General features: G+C 47.2%; 2 protein-coding genes across 2 annotated transcripts; both read right to left on the reverse strand.

Annotated features, from left to right (window-relative positions):
* Positions 1-1,754: 1,754 nt before the first annotated feature.
* On the reverse strand, positions 1,755-4,357 carry LOC130383014 (cytochrome P450 1B1-like). The gene has a single exon (XM_056591004.1). It carries the CDS (start codon positions 3,944-3,946, stop codon positions 2,390-2,392), a length of 1,557 nt encoding a protein of 518 aa, XP_056446979.1. The 5' UTR covers positions 3,947-4,357; the 3' UTR covers positions 1,755-2,389.
* A 1,159-nt stretch (positions 4,358-5,516) lies between these two features.
* On the reverse strand, positions 5,517-8,959 carry LOC130382979 (cytochrome P450 1B1-like). Its single transcript, XM_056590949.1, has one exon. It carries the CDS (start codon positions 7,909-7,911, stop codon positions 6,334-6,336), a length of 1,578 nt encoding a protein of 525 aa, XP_056446924.1. The 5' UTR covers positions 7,912-8,959; the 3' UTR covers positions 5,517-6,333.
* Positions 8,960-14,249: the final 5,290 nt, after the last annotated feature.

A 14,249-nucleotide genomic window follows, 5' to 3' on the forward strand; every position in this document is an offset into this window, starting at 1 on the left:
CCCAGATGTCAGGCCGTTTTGAGGATGTTTCTGGCTCTGGGTGCGACGGAGAAGATTGGCAAATTACAAGATACACGATACAAGAGGAGACTTTATTTCCACACAGCCGGGGCCGGTGATAATTGCTTTCGGTACAGCAACGCTGTGTGCACAACAACCCAACCAGTAGATGTATGAACATATGGACCTTTAAAACATTCCACCTGACAACACACAGGTAATACAATGGTAAACGACTCCAGGAGGTTCAGTTTTGGGTTCGGATGGCAGTGGGAAGGATGCTATTGTGGAACCTTGTGGTTTCTGTCCTTAAAGGGGTTACATGATGCACCCATGGTGTGAGTGTGATTAGCCATTACAAGCCGCTTGAAAATCTGCCCTCCCTGTGACTTATATTATCAGCCCTTTAAACACCTGGATCTTCTTCCTGAGGCGAGGGTCGGGAAGAGATGCTGGGCTGGATGGGGGTGGGGTCGACGTGACATTTTCTTCAATGTGACACCCACTCTTACCGGTTTTACTGGGATATATCAGCACGCAGAAAAGTACTTACAAGGACACTCGGTTGAAACAGAGATGAGGTTACATCATGGCTCTGTTCATGACGGTATAGTTTGGGGTTGATAGGAACAGGGCACCGTCCCAATGGCGTGATTGGTGACGTGATGGGAGGGGATCTGTGGTCAGTCTGGTGGCGTTTCCGAACGATGTAATGGGAACAGAGAACGGCAGGGCATTTCCAGCCAATCATCCACACACCATATTCCACTCGATTGTACACAACATATTGCGATCGTCTGCCTCCTCTCCCAGCTTGCATGCAAGTTATTGTTTCCTTCTACTATGGTTACAAGCTCATTTGACATTTAACAATTGATGCTTTCCTCTGGAACCTCTCTGGCAGAGGACGGAAGCTTTGACGCTGCGACAAGGGAGGTTATTCTCAGACAGGACACAAAATAATGATGGATAGAAGTACACACTGTATCATGAAAAACAGCAACCTGTTCAAATGTTCTGAGGTTAAATGTTGCTAGTGTAGCGTTTCTGGGTATGGATGTGTTCACTGCTGTTTGGCTTTAGGCAACAAAGAAAGAGAGAGAGTAGTTAATAGTTAATAGGTAATATCAGTGTCAAGGACATTGGTTCGTTGACAATGACATGTACGCCAGTGTTTATGAAACAGGGTTGTGTTATTGCAGAGAAGCCATCACTTTATGGAACCCATTACACTCCGTACCAAGAAGGGAGAGAGAGAAAAATAGACAGAGTGATTGAGTTCCCAGTACAGTGAAAAGTAAACAGTGGCCAGGGTACATAAATGGAATGAGACACGCACGCACGCACGCACGCACGCACGCAGGCAGGCAGGCACACACGCACGCACGCACGCACGCACGCACGCACGCACGCACGCACGCACGCACGCACGCACGCACGCACGCACGCAGGCAGGCAGGCAGGCAGGCAGGCAGGCAGGCAGGCAGGCAGGCAGGCAGGCACACACACACACACACACACACACACACACACACACACACACACACACACACACACACACACACACACACACACACACACACACACACACACACACACACACACACACACACACACGGACAAGACATCAGGATCTATTCTTGGTGCTCTTACCTGCCTGCCTTCTCAGCTTGTTGCGTTGCCAGGGTTCAAGTTACCCTCAGGATCTAGGAATCTATACGGTGTTGATCAAACAGGGCCCAATGCTGGCAATCAATTGGACGGCACATAGCACAGCTGTCATTGGTGTCTTTAATCAGGAAGTTCCTCGCATACATCCAATGCAAAGTTCTCTTACTTAAAACCAGGGCTCGTCTATTAAAACATGTTGAGCAGAATGCTGTACTTCTGAAACATTTGAGTATGGTTATAGCGGGACACAAATATACATTCCATATTGCCGCCAGAGAGTATCAAGGATAAAATGAGGCAGATGTATGAATCGATTTAATTCATAGAGTTACTTTTACAAACACAGTAATCATCACTTTAAATCTTTAATGCAAAAAGAGTTATAATAAAAGTGCAATTTACACATTTATGAGTGGTGCTGAATATCCAGACTGAATAGCTTATATATGGGGAAAACATTGAAACAACAAAGCCCTTACAGACGATAAAGGACTCTCTCATTCCACTCTGTAATGTGTCAATTGTAGGCTCATTGAATTTAATACCCTCGTAAAGGTTTACAAATGGGGTGCAATATAAAAGTTAAGATATATTATCTCAGATAATAAAAGAGCTTATGACATAACAAATGTGGTCTTAAAAACACATGAGAAATGTATCTAGTAGAGTACGTACCGAATAGTGCACCACACATAAAGATGGCAGTGTGCAAAGTCAATCATGTACCAATGAGAGATTCTCCTCTGAGTTTGGCTGAGATCTTGTAATCTAGCGGCTTGAGTGTCAGCCCATAGGTGTAGTTCAAGTGCAGATCCTGACTGGGATTCTTCTCAAAGTGACACTGGTGGATCAGGATGGCCAGAAACAAAAAGAGCTCCACCTTGGCGATCTGGTCTCCGATGCAGCGCCTCTTCCCCGCGGAGAAGATCATGACGTTGTTCGTGAGGTCCTTGTCCAGGCGGCCGTCCTCATCCAGGAAGCGCGAGGGGTCAAAGACATGCGGGTCCTTCCAGGTCAGCGGATCGTGGTTCACGGACGACTGGTTGACAAACACCACCGTGTCCTTGAGGATGAGCATGCCGTCCACGGTGACGTCCGACGTGGTGGAGTGGGGGATGGTGACGGGCACGAAGCTGATGTAGCGCATGGTCTCGTAGGTGAAGGCGTCCAGGTACGCCAGCGCGCTCCTGTCCTCCATCGTGGGCAGCCTGTCGCGCCCCACCTCCCGGTCGATGGTCTCCTGCAGCCGGGTCTGGATGTCCGGGTACTTGGCCAACAGCAGGCAGTTCCAGTGCAGTGCGGTGGAGATGGTGTCCAGGCCTGCCCCGATCAGGTCCGACACGGTGCTCTCCGTGTGGGCCTCCGTGAGCCCGGTGTTCCCCTCGGCCTCGATCACGCCGATGATAGCGTCGCTCATGCCCCGTGTGACCTCGGGGTTAAACGTCTCTCTGTCCGCCACCACCTTACTCTGGATGAAGTCAAAGTACTGCCGGTTCAGGTCCAGGAAATCCAGGAAGATGGTGCGGACCGGGTTTGGGAAGGTCCGTAGCCAGGGCATGACGTCGACCAAGCTGCCGGCCCCCACCGTCTCCCCAAACTTCTCCACCCTCCCCAACAGCGTTTTGAACTCCTCGTCTTCGTGGCCGTAGCGTTTTCCGAAGCACAAGGCGCAGATCACGTTGGCCGCTGCGACCGTCAGAGCGTTGCCTGGGTTGAAGTATCGCCCTTCGGCACTGAGGCTATGGAAGATTTCGACCAGTTGGACGGCCTCGCCCACTACGTGTCCCTCAAAGGCTCTCTTGGTCTGACTGTTGGCCGAGGAGAAAGCCCTGAGGGTGGACTGAGCAATCTTCCTGTGCATCTTCCACTGTTTGCTGTAGCTTGAAAAGGTCATACTGTTCCCTCCTGAGACCGCCTGGAAAGACACAAAGTCGGGTCTGCCCGCAAATTCAGTGCTGTGCTCAATCAGAGCCTCCCGGATCGCCTTGTCTCCGTTCAGAACCACGATGTCGTTGCCTCCCAGGCGTATCTGGTACACATTGCCGTATTTCTTAGCCAGCCGGGAGAAGGTGATGTGGGGCATCTGGCCCAGCTGCATGGCGTTGCCCACCACGGGCCAGGCAAACGGTCCTGGGAGTCTTCTCTTGAGCCTGAGGTTCCTGACCCACAGACAGGCTTCCAGACAGAAGAGGAAGACCAGCGTGGCAACAAGAGCAGGTTGGACCTGTCCACTCCATTCCTTGATGATGCCGCCTTCAGTTTCCAGTTGACCCATCTCGTCTGAGTTTTCTTTTCCTATCTAGGTAGTAAATACTCTCCTGCACCTAACGAAAACACACTTGACTACGCAAGCTATCTGGATGAGTGCATTTCAAGTGGCTCACAAACCCTGTGTTCCCTTAAGTACACATTGAGCCACAAAGAGAGTCTGTGCGTGTCCTTCTATATATCTTCATGAGCCCTTAAGAAAAAACACTCAATCTATGTCATGGTGTTCAATGACTCCTCCGCTGTCGTCCGTCTCAGTCCTCCCACACTGCAGCTCGGCCGGCGCAGCCAGGGGGTGACCTTTCAGGTCAGGTTGGATCCGCGGGTTGGTGGGGTTGGTGGTGCTGTTGCTGGCGGTGGGGTTGGTTCAGTGCGGCTCTCTTTCGATGACCACTTTAGCGAGAAGAATGCAGATCCAAGCCTTAACACCCTCATTTATAAGCATTGCCATTGTGGGAGGGGTCAGTCGCTTAGGTTTTTTGACTATCTCCCTCCCTCCCATTCTGACCACACATTCTACGAGACCCTCGGTGTCCTAGCCTAGCCTACGTTATCCTGCATTCCCCCCCCCCCCCCCCCCCCCCCAACAGGACCCCCCCGCACCCCCCCCTCCAGGGATTTTATTGAGGAAATGGAGAAAATGCAGCTACCTAATAGCCCCTCCTGCCAGATATAATTTTTTGAGTTTGATTATGAAAGATATGTTACCGTGACAACCTTAAAGCCCAGCCACCTCTGAAAACAGAGAAACGCTTAGGAAGGCTGAGGAAGGCAGGCCACCAGTCTCTCAGTGCATATTGATCATTAATTAGGAAAAAATGGACGCAAGCCATGTCATTTAATATCCTATAGCCATTTTTAATAATGATCTTGGAAGATAAAGAAATATATTCCGACTACCAAGCTCTCGAAACTTTGATGCAATCCATAAAACATATTTGTTTTCAGATTGCTATTGTTTCTTTAGCAAACTTTAAACTAAAATAACCCCTGTTTGTACTGGTTTAACCTTATATCATCTGTAAGAATAAAATCTTGCATCGAAATTAGGACTCCTCCAGTAATTAAATGGGTTTATTTTAATTTAACCACATTTAAACACGTGGTCTAACTGTGCTGCCAAATGTCCTGGTATGATTTTTCTAATTTGACTTCATTCAGAAGACACAGATTGTTTAACAAAAGATACCAGTCTCAAAAATACAGTATATATGATTATGTGATTTATATATGATTTATATGCTGTTCATTTTTTCCTGGTCGGAATATCAAAATGAAGACAAAGACACAAACAAATGCGAATAACAGTTATAAAAAAGTACTTTATTCATTTTTAGATATAGCTTATTTTCTCAGAACATCAACAGAATAACGGCACATGTGTCTGTGTGAAAGGTTTCTTCTGAACATTCAGCTCACGCTGTGATCCAGAGAGCTGACTTGAGACAGATCCGTAGTGTACGATCCATCCACCAATCCTGATTCCAAGCGTTTTCGTGAGTGAAAAAAGTGAAAAAACTTTAACACTGAGGGTCTCAACCATCAGCACCCCCCCCCCCCCCCCCGCCCACCCCCAAACCCCACAGTGCACGTATGCATGTGCAACTCAAGACTATAGTAATAACCTTGGTCTCCTTCGCCTGAGACCTTGCAGGAGGAGCAGCAGCAGCAGCACTGTTGGACCGCATCTATATTATGAAACACTTCCTCCACATTGTTCAGTGTCTCAGCCCCTCCTTTCCCTTCCTTCAACACATTCAATGTGCAACAAAGTAATACAGTAGACAGTAGAATTATTACATTATTTGTTCTTAGCATTGTTTTCATTTTTAAACCTGAACGATGTGCCTACATACATTTGATTGTGTATTGTAGATTTCCTTTCTGTAGCAGAGGTTAAATACATAGATATATTTTCTACCGTTTCATTGAAGAGGTAAATATATCTTCGAGTAACATCTTGCAACGTTCAAACGCACATTTAACACACGGTTTACAGCTTTGTTGGTTGATGTTGACATTCCAGGCGGTAACTGTTTCATGCAACTATCATACACGCTGAATAGTTGATATACAAAAAGCAAGAAACTTAAAATCCAACAGTTATAATTCAGTACCGATTTCATCAAGTAAATTATACGTATATTTGGGAACCAGTACATAAATGTCTTGGACCTTATCGGACCCATTATAATCATATGTTAAAACTCAAAGATCAAAAGTGATTTGAAACATGGTTCTTCTAAATGTATTAAATATTAAATATGAAACATAATGCAGTGGCGGCGTTCAGCGCAGCCTGACTAATACTCACTGTTAAATGCCATCGGTGGAGGAGTGTTCAGTCTTTGAGTGGTGACATTATGGGGGCTGGGGAGGGGGGGGTCAGACTCCTCACGCCAGTGACCCCCCTCTCAGGGGGTCCCCCCTCAGCCTGGCGCTGACCCCAAACGGCAGGGGCTTCAGCGTGAGGCCGTAGGAGCAGTCCAAGGTGAGGGGCCGGGACGGGTCCCTCTCGAAGGTGCACTGGTGCAGCAGCACGGCGGTGATCACAAACACCTCCACCTTGGCCAGCTGCTGGCCCACGCACCGCCTCTTCCCCGTGGAGAACACCATGACCCCGTTGGTGGCGTCCCGGTCCAGGGCGCCGTCGGCGTCCAGGAAGCGCGAGGGCCGGAACACGCCGGGTTCCGTCCACCGCAGCGGGTCGTGGTTGACGGAGGACTGGTTGACGAACACCACCGTGTCCCGGGGGATGTAGAGGCCGTCCACAGTCACGTCAGCTGTGGTGGAGTGGGGGATGGTGAGCGGCACAAAGCTGGTGTAGCGCATGGTCTCGTAGATGAAGGCGTCCAGGTAGGCCAGGCGGCTCCGGTCCTCCAGAGAGGGCAGCCGGTGCCGCCCCACCACCTGGTCTACCAGCTCCTGCAGCCGGGCCTGGACGTCGGGGTACTTGACCAGCAGCAGCAGGATCCACTGCAGCAGGGTGGACACGGTGTCCTGGCCCGCGCCGACCAGGTCGGTGACCGTGGCCTCCACGTACTCCTCGCTCAGGCCGCTGTCCTCGCCGTGGTCGATGGCGCGGATGAAGGCGTCGCTCATGTCCCGGGTCACGCCGGCGCGGTACGTGTCCCGGTGCTGCAGCACCTTGTCCTTCACGTAGGCGTAGAACTCTTCGTTGATGTGCTTGAAGTTCTCGTAGCCGCTGCGCACCGGGTTGGGGAAGGACTGGAGCCAGGGCATGACGTCCACCAGGCTACCCGCCCCCACCGTCTCCCCGAACTTGTCCAGGCGCTTCAACAGGTTCCTGAACTCAATGTCGTCGTGTCCGTAGCGCTTCCCGAAGCACAAGGCGCACATCACGTTGGCGGCGGCTACCGTGAACTCGTGAGCTGGATTAAAGTAGCGTCCGTCTGAGCTCTGGCGCAGGAACATCTGCACCAGGTCCAGAGCCTCTGCTGTCACATGCTGCTCAAACGCCGACTTGGTCTCACTGTTGGCAGAGGAAAAGGCTCTGATGGTAGATTGGGCAATTCTCCTGTGTGTTTTCCACTGCCGGCTGTAATTGGTGAATGTCAAGCTCCGGCCCCCGGAGATCCTCTGGAAGGAGATGAAATTTGGTCTGCCCGCGAACACAGTGCTGTGCTCAATCAGAGCCTCCCGGATCGCCTTGTCTCCGTTCAGAACCACGATGTCGTTGCCTCCCAGGCGTATCTGGTACACGTTGCCGTATTTCTTAGCCAGCCGGGAGAAGGTGATGTGGGGCATCTGGCCCAGCTGCATGGCGTTGCCCACCACGGGCCAGGCAAACGGTCCTGGGAGTCTTCTCTTGAGCCTGAGGTTCCTGACCCACAGACAGGCTTCCAGACAGAAGAGGAAGACCAGCGTGGCGACAAGAGCAGGTTGGACCTGTCCACTCCATTCCTTGATGATGCTGCTTTCCCTCAAACCAAACTCAGTGTCCATTGCCATTCTATTTTTTACCTTTTTTCTTTTTTTTTGCTCAACTTTCCACAAAAAAAAGATAACTAGTGGAGAGGTGAAGAAATTCGAACTCTTCTTTGGGTTGAACAAATATCAGTGGAGAAAAAGACCAAACTATTGATTAAACAAATTGTTCTCTGGGCCATACTGATAAGACTATTTTCCAAGAAAAAATAACAAGTCTGTTAATAATTCAGGAGCACGGCGTTGCCAGCGATGTCGGAAGATTTAAGACTTAAGTGTCTGGGTGTGCCCCAATACAGCTTCTTATATGTTTGCTGTTGGGGGGCAGGGCTCAGCGGAACGTTCATACTCCACCCATTGTGGTGGACCCGGAGTACCAGTCACTCTGACCCGTGCGCATTACTACTGAGGCGCACGGCTCCAGAGATCGCAGCTTGACTGCGCTGTCCTCGCCGAGCTTCGTCTGCGGCTTATATGTTTTATTTAAGATACATCGAGTTACTTTCTAAGGAATGACTAGTATTGATCGTTCGATACTTTAAAAAGTCCGTTCAACCTGTTATGTGTCCACAGGAGACTCAATGGGTGCTGGAAGTGGTCGAGCAAATCTTTTTGCGCACGGTTTGTCCCTTTTTAGATCTATAGATAGATCTATGGATAGATGTATAACTTTTTAATATTTTTATCGTGTTTTAGTGTTAAAGGTGGGATGGATTCATTAAAATGTGATACGTTCGAATGATTTTACGTAATCGTTAATTGTTATAGGCAACGCAACCATATAAGTACCGTCAAAGTCTGTCGGATTGAATGGGATATCGTAGAAATCGATTAAATTGCTTGACAATTAATAATAATAAATATGATAATACACTATTTAATATACTTCCCTTAAAAATACTAGTTATCTTGAACGCAGTGCTGAATTTCATAGCAAGATACGTCCACTCATTCATATATTAAGTGAACAAATCATACCGTTATCAGGAAATGAATGTATTTCTTTAAAACTGATTATAAGCCAGCCGATTCCTCTGGGCCTGAAGTCGAATGATCCATGGTTTCAGGAGGGGTTTGGAGAGTTGCTGCGCACTCGCAATCCACTGGCAAATGAATTGGTGCCAATATATAACGTGAACTCATTAGCAATTCAAATAGGCGAATTCATGCCTGAAGTCTTCACATTTATGAAAACATATTAACACACAATTTTTTATAGAATTTTTCATAAAATTACATCGGCCTCCCTTCGATTAAGAACGATTTGGGGGTCCCACATTTTTTGTCTACACTGTATATGAAGGCCTGTGGCTAATACCTTGAAACTTAATGTGATGGTAACAATTCAAATAAACTACATTAATTAACCTTAGTTAATGCAATAATAACTATTAGCTTACATGTAAGAAACAGCCGTTACATTTTAATGTTAACTTCTAATGTTGTTCATGCTTACGAATATGTTCATGTTAACTTAGGTATTGGTTTTCATGTCAACTAAGGTATTAATGTAGACATTATCTAATATGGTTAGTTTAAGGGTAAACCCTAACCAACTAACCCTAATCCTAACCCTAACCTTTAACCTGCTGATGCTATTTAATAATGCATATAACTTTATTAACTAATATTATTAAATCAATAATAAATGTACCCTGAAACGAATGACAGACAGCAAGACAAATATACATTCAGACAGTACTAACTGCATATACACACACACACACACACACACACACACACACACACACACACACACACACACACACACACACACACACACACACACACACACACACACACACACGCACACATAAATACACGCATACATACATACATACATACATACATACATACATACATACATACATACATACATACATACATACATACATACATACATACATACATACATACATACATACATACATACATACTTACATACATGCATAGCTACATGCATAGCTACATTCGTACATTCATTGCAATTTTATACATTTTACAAATCCCTACTGCAGGGAGTTTAGCTGTCCGTATTAAACGTTCTCCTCTGGGCCAAAGACAAAATGAGTGTTTCTTGTTTTCTCAACTGTGAGGTCAGTGTGTGCAGGGCAGTAATGACCGTCATTAAAGGCACTCAACCTTCCTATAATGAGACAGAGGGACGGAGACTTCAAGAGTTCAATCATTCAGTATCACTTGATGTTGACGGATTGGTATTCTGCGTCAAATGTTTCATCAGCAAGGTACAATGACGAAAGCCAACGAATCAGAAACAGGGACACGATGTGGACTAATGCCAGGATTTACTCTGCTTTTCCCGCTACATCCCAGTTGAAGCACTCTGACAGCTCTCTGACCTTGAACGTGGGCTGTTTTAACCCAGGGGTCAGCACACTCTGAGAAGGGACATTGGGAAACTACTGGGTAATTACAGTTTAAACTTTGTGAATTTAACTTGTCAACGATAAGAACCACAACATAAGAGACACACGTGTTTCAATACATCACAGGCACATCATTCTCAGTTTCTAAGTAGTGCTCAAATTCTGTTGATGAATGCATGATTCACACACACACATGATTCATGATTCACACGCCATTTGTGTATAATATATTTAGATGATCAAGACATAAAACATTCAAACATTACACATACATATTTAGCTTGAACGGACTCTGCTGAAGTGCTCTATAACGTAAATCGAATCTGTGTAGTTGTGTCTGGATGTAATGGGGCTCAGACCAGCAGTGAATTAGCTTACAGTCCACCAACCGACCCGATATTTATGAACATGCTTGTTCAGCCTTCAAAAAACAAATGCACCACAAGCCAAAAATATGAACTAAGATATTTCTGACTTATAGAAGAACAATTTGGACAATTTAAATTCAATGGTAAATAATAATGAATGAACTAATAAAGTGTCCCTTGCACCGATGGCCCTGGAGGGGCTGAGACATGTGCTATGAGTTGGGCCCTGTTTCTGAGCAGTGCCTATAAGCTGTTTGTCTCGAATGAAGTGTGCCGTGCCTGACTGCAGAGCGTTCCACAACGGTTTCCCTCGGTTACCCGGTGCCATAGCGATGTGTGTCCTAACACACCGCTCCACTGGGGATGACTTATAGCGCCCCCCCCCCCCCCCCCCCATCCTCTCTCTGTTCCTCCTCATCCTCTTCCTCTATGTCTTGGTCTTCATAGAGAGAAGGATTTTCGAGGGAAATCCTTCTCTGGATGTAACAAGATACTAAAGCCCCCTTTCTCTGTTTCCACACGCACACCAACACTCACACACACGCACAGACATTTGTGTTCCTGGTACTACACACAACCACACACACACACACACACACACACACACACACACACACACACACACACACACACACACACACACACACACACACACACACACACACACACACACACACACACACACACACACACACACACACACATGTGGCCACTCGCATCCCCATCAAGTTAACCAGAGCCAGGTTTGTGGCTGAAGGTGGGTTGCGTGTGTATGTGAGGGGGGAGGGGGGTGGCGGGGTCCATATGTGTGCGTTTTGCGTGTGGCTGCTGTGTTTGTCCGTGATTATCCCCTGTAACCTGGCTGTGAAAGGTTGGCCCTGACCCCGGGCTGACTCTGCATGTGAGGCGTAGTTTGGAGGGGGGCTGGAGGTGTGTGCGTGTGGGTGTGTGTGTGTCTATGTGTGTGTGTGTGTGTGTGTCTGTCGGTCTGTGTTTGTGAATGGATGTGTGTGTGTGTGTGTGTGTGTGTGTGTGTGTGTGTGTGTGTGTGTGTGTGTGTGTGTGTGTGGGGACAGGACCACTGCTAGGCCAGGCTGCCCGGGCTCTGGAGCTAATCATTGTTTACTAGTCTCATTTCCACTTCTCAGTGAGCTACTGTCACGCACAGCACCGACCGGGAGGAAGCAAGGGGGAGAGAGGGGGAGGGAGGGGGAGGGAGGGGGGAGGCAAGGAGGGGGCTAGGAGAGGGAAAGCCAGGGGTCCAACTCATACTCATACAGGCAGTGTGAGTGCTTGTGTGTGTGGTCGTGCATTTATTGGTGTACGTCTGTGTGCGTGTGTCTGTGTGTGGTCATGCATTTGTTGGTCTGTGTATGCGTGTTTGTCTGTCTCTATGGGCGTGTGTGTGCTTTTGTGTGCGTGTTTGTGTGTATGTATGTAGGTGGGGGGTGGGGGTCTGGTTGTGCTTGTGGAACTTGGAACAATACAGGTTTTTTAGTTTAGATTAGCCTGCATTGAGACAAGGGGTGAAGCCATGATTCAAAATCAATAAATAAATGAAAAAAAAATAAAAAAACATATGGCCAAAAACAGCCCAGACAAGCCAGTCAACAGCCCTGGAAAAACATCCTTTGGCCCAGTGCCACTGCCCAATCCAGACAAGTAAATTACCACCGGACGGGCTTGAGTCATTCCGAATTCTTTAGTCACCGCACATCCCAATGAGGGGATATTCAAACCGTTGCCGTTTGTCTGCGTGTCGATGACTTGGACGTGCACATGTCCGTGACATCATGACAGGCTTTGACTGGCGGTTTGAGAATGTGTCTCGGTGATGCACACAACCGCGGCGGCGCGCCTTCTGAGAGCCCCTATCATAGAGAAAAATGTCAACTCCGGGATGAAGGTCTGGCGTGTGTTACGATTATCCCCTAATTGTTCACGTCGTAAAAAAAAAAAGCTCTCTGGTACTTCGTGGTTTTTAGTTTAGTGTAATTATTTTAAGCGTATTTCCTATTGGACTTTTAAACTACTGCGTTTCAATTAAATGAAACAAAAAAAAGACTGTGTAAAGGAAAATCCATCAGTTAGAAAATATAATACTTAACTGCTTCTTTTTTTATCTTTACCCACATTTAAATGGGTTTTAGTTAAAATAACAACTGCAGATGTTTCTTTGGCCCCCGACGAAACGTCAGTGAAAACATGTCGTGAATGTTACTAAAATCAAAACATTCAGTTGTTTCAGGTTGGCTCCTTTTCCTGTGTGTGTGTGTGTGTGTGTGTGTGTGTGTGTGTGTGTGTGTGTGTGTGTGTGTGTGTGTGTGTGTGTGTGTGTGTGTGTGTGTGTGTGTGTCTGTGTGTGTGTGTGTCTGTGTGTGTGTGTGTGTCTGTGTGTGTGCGTGTGTGTGTTATTCATTTAATATGCCATTGAACGGTCATGCATTATATACAGTATAAGGATATTCGCTTACATCCCACTTTTTCCTCTCGGTGCGTGCAGGCGAACGGAGCGGGGATGAGCTAGCGTGCCATGTCTGCATAGCGTGCGTGAAGCCTGGTCCCTGAACTCAAGCCTCCCCAGGGAGCGCGGGGGGGGGGAGGGGGGGGGGGGGGGGGGGTGGCGGGGAGCGGGGTACCAACGGGAGATTAAAATGAGAGGAGGGGAGAGAGAGAGAGAGAGAGAGAGAGAGAGGGAGGGGGGAACAGAAAGAAGAATAGACGAAGAAAAAACGAAGCGTGAATAGAAATGGCTTCCATATGACCCCCCTCCAGCTCATCAACGATAGACTGAGTGATCGGCCGGACAATGCAAATTACGCGCCTAACACCTTCTGTTTAATAATGGCCTGGGACAGCCCGACCCCCCCCCCTCCCCGACCCCCACCACTACAGTCCTCCAGTTCTCCAGGCTTGTTTTGTCCTCCACTGCAGCGCTTCTGCACAAATCACATCGCTCACTAATTTCTTTTTTTATCGGTTAATCCGCGTTTAATTACTCGAATCCATGACTTTGTTATTCCTCCTCCCGAACTCTGTTGCTTATGTAAGTGACCTTATAATAATTACGCAATATAGGCTTTTATTTTCCCTGTGTTAAATTCTAAACAGAAGCTAATAAGTATAAGTAATTATGTCGCCCGGGGTGCTTTTTATTGTAAATATATAGGTCTATAAATCTAGGTAATAAACTGTTGGACTCACGGAAATTCTCTCGTTTAAACCGTGAGAGTGTCTCTTTAATTTCAGTGACAACTCAATTTCCCTGCACTCTAGCACATTTCTTTTTGACTCAACGTGGCTTTCAGTCAATACTGCTGCTCGGGCCCTCGACCGAGTGAAGCAGAGGACTGTCTGGAACCCACGCTGGGAAAAGCACACGCTCAGCCATGTGATGTTTTCTCTTGCAACTCAAACCTGTGTGTGTTCAACATGCACAGCCATGTCCTCCATCAAACCTTTGTGAAATAGTCCAAATCGATCGGTAAGTAAACAGTTTGGGAAATGAAGTCAGATGTAAAACCGTTTCGGACACGCTGTGTAACATTCAGTTTTCTTTTTATTGTCACGTCTATGTTTGTCTATTATTCCTCTTTCTCTGTCCATT

Source organism: Gadus chalcogrammus, chromosome 5 (genome assembly GCF_026213295.1).
Source record: "Gadus chalcogrammus isolate NIFS_2021 chromosome 5, NIFS_Gcha_1.0, whole genome shotgun sequence".
NCBI classification, from domain to species: Eukaryota; Metazoa; Chordata; class Actinopteri; order Gadiformes; family Gadidae; genus Gadus; species Gadus chalcogrammus.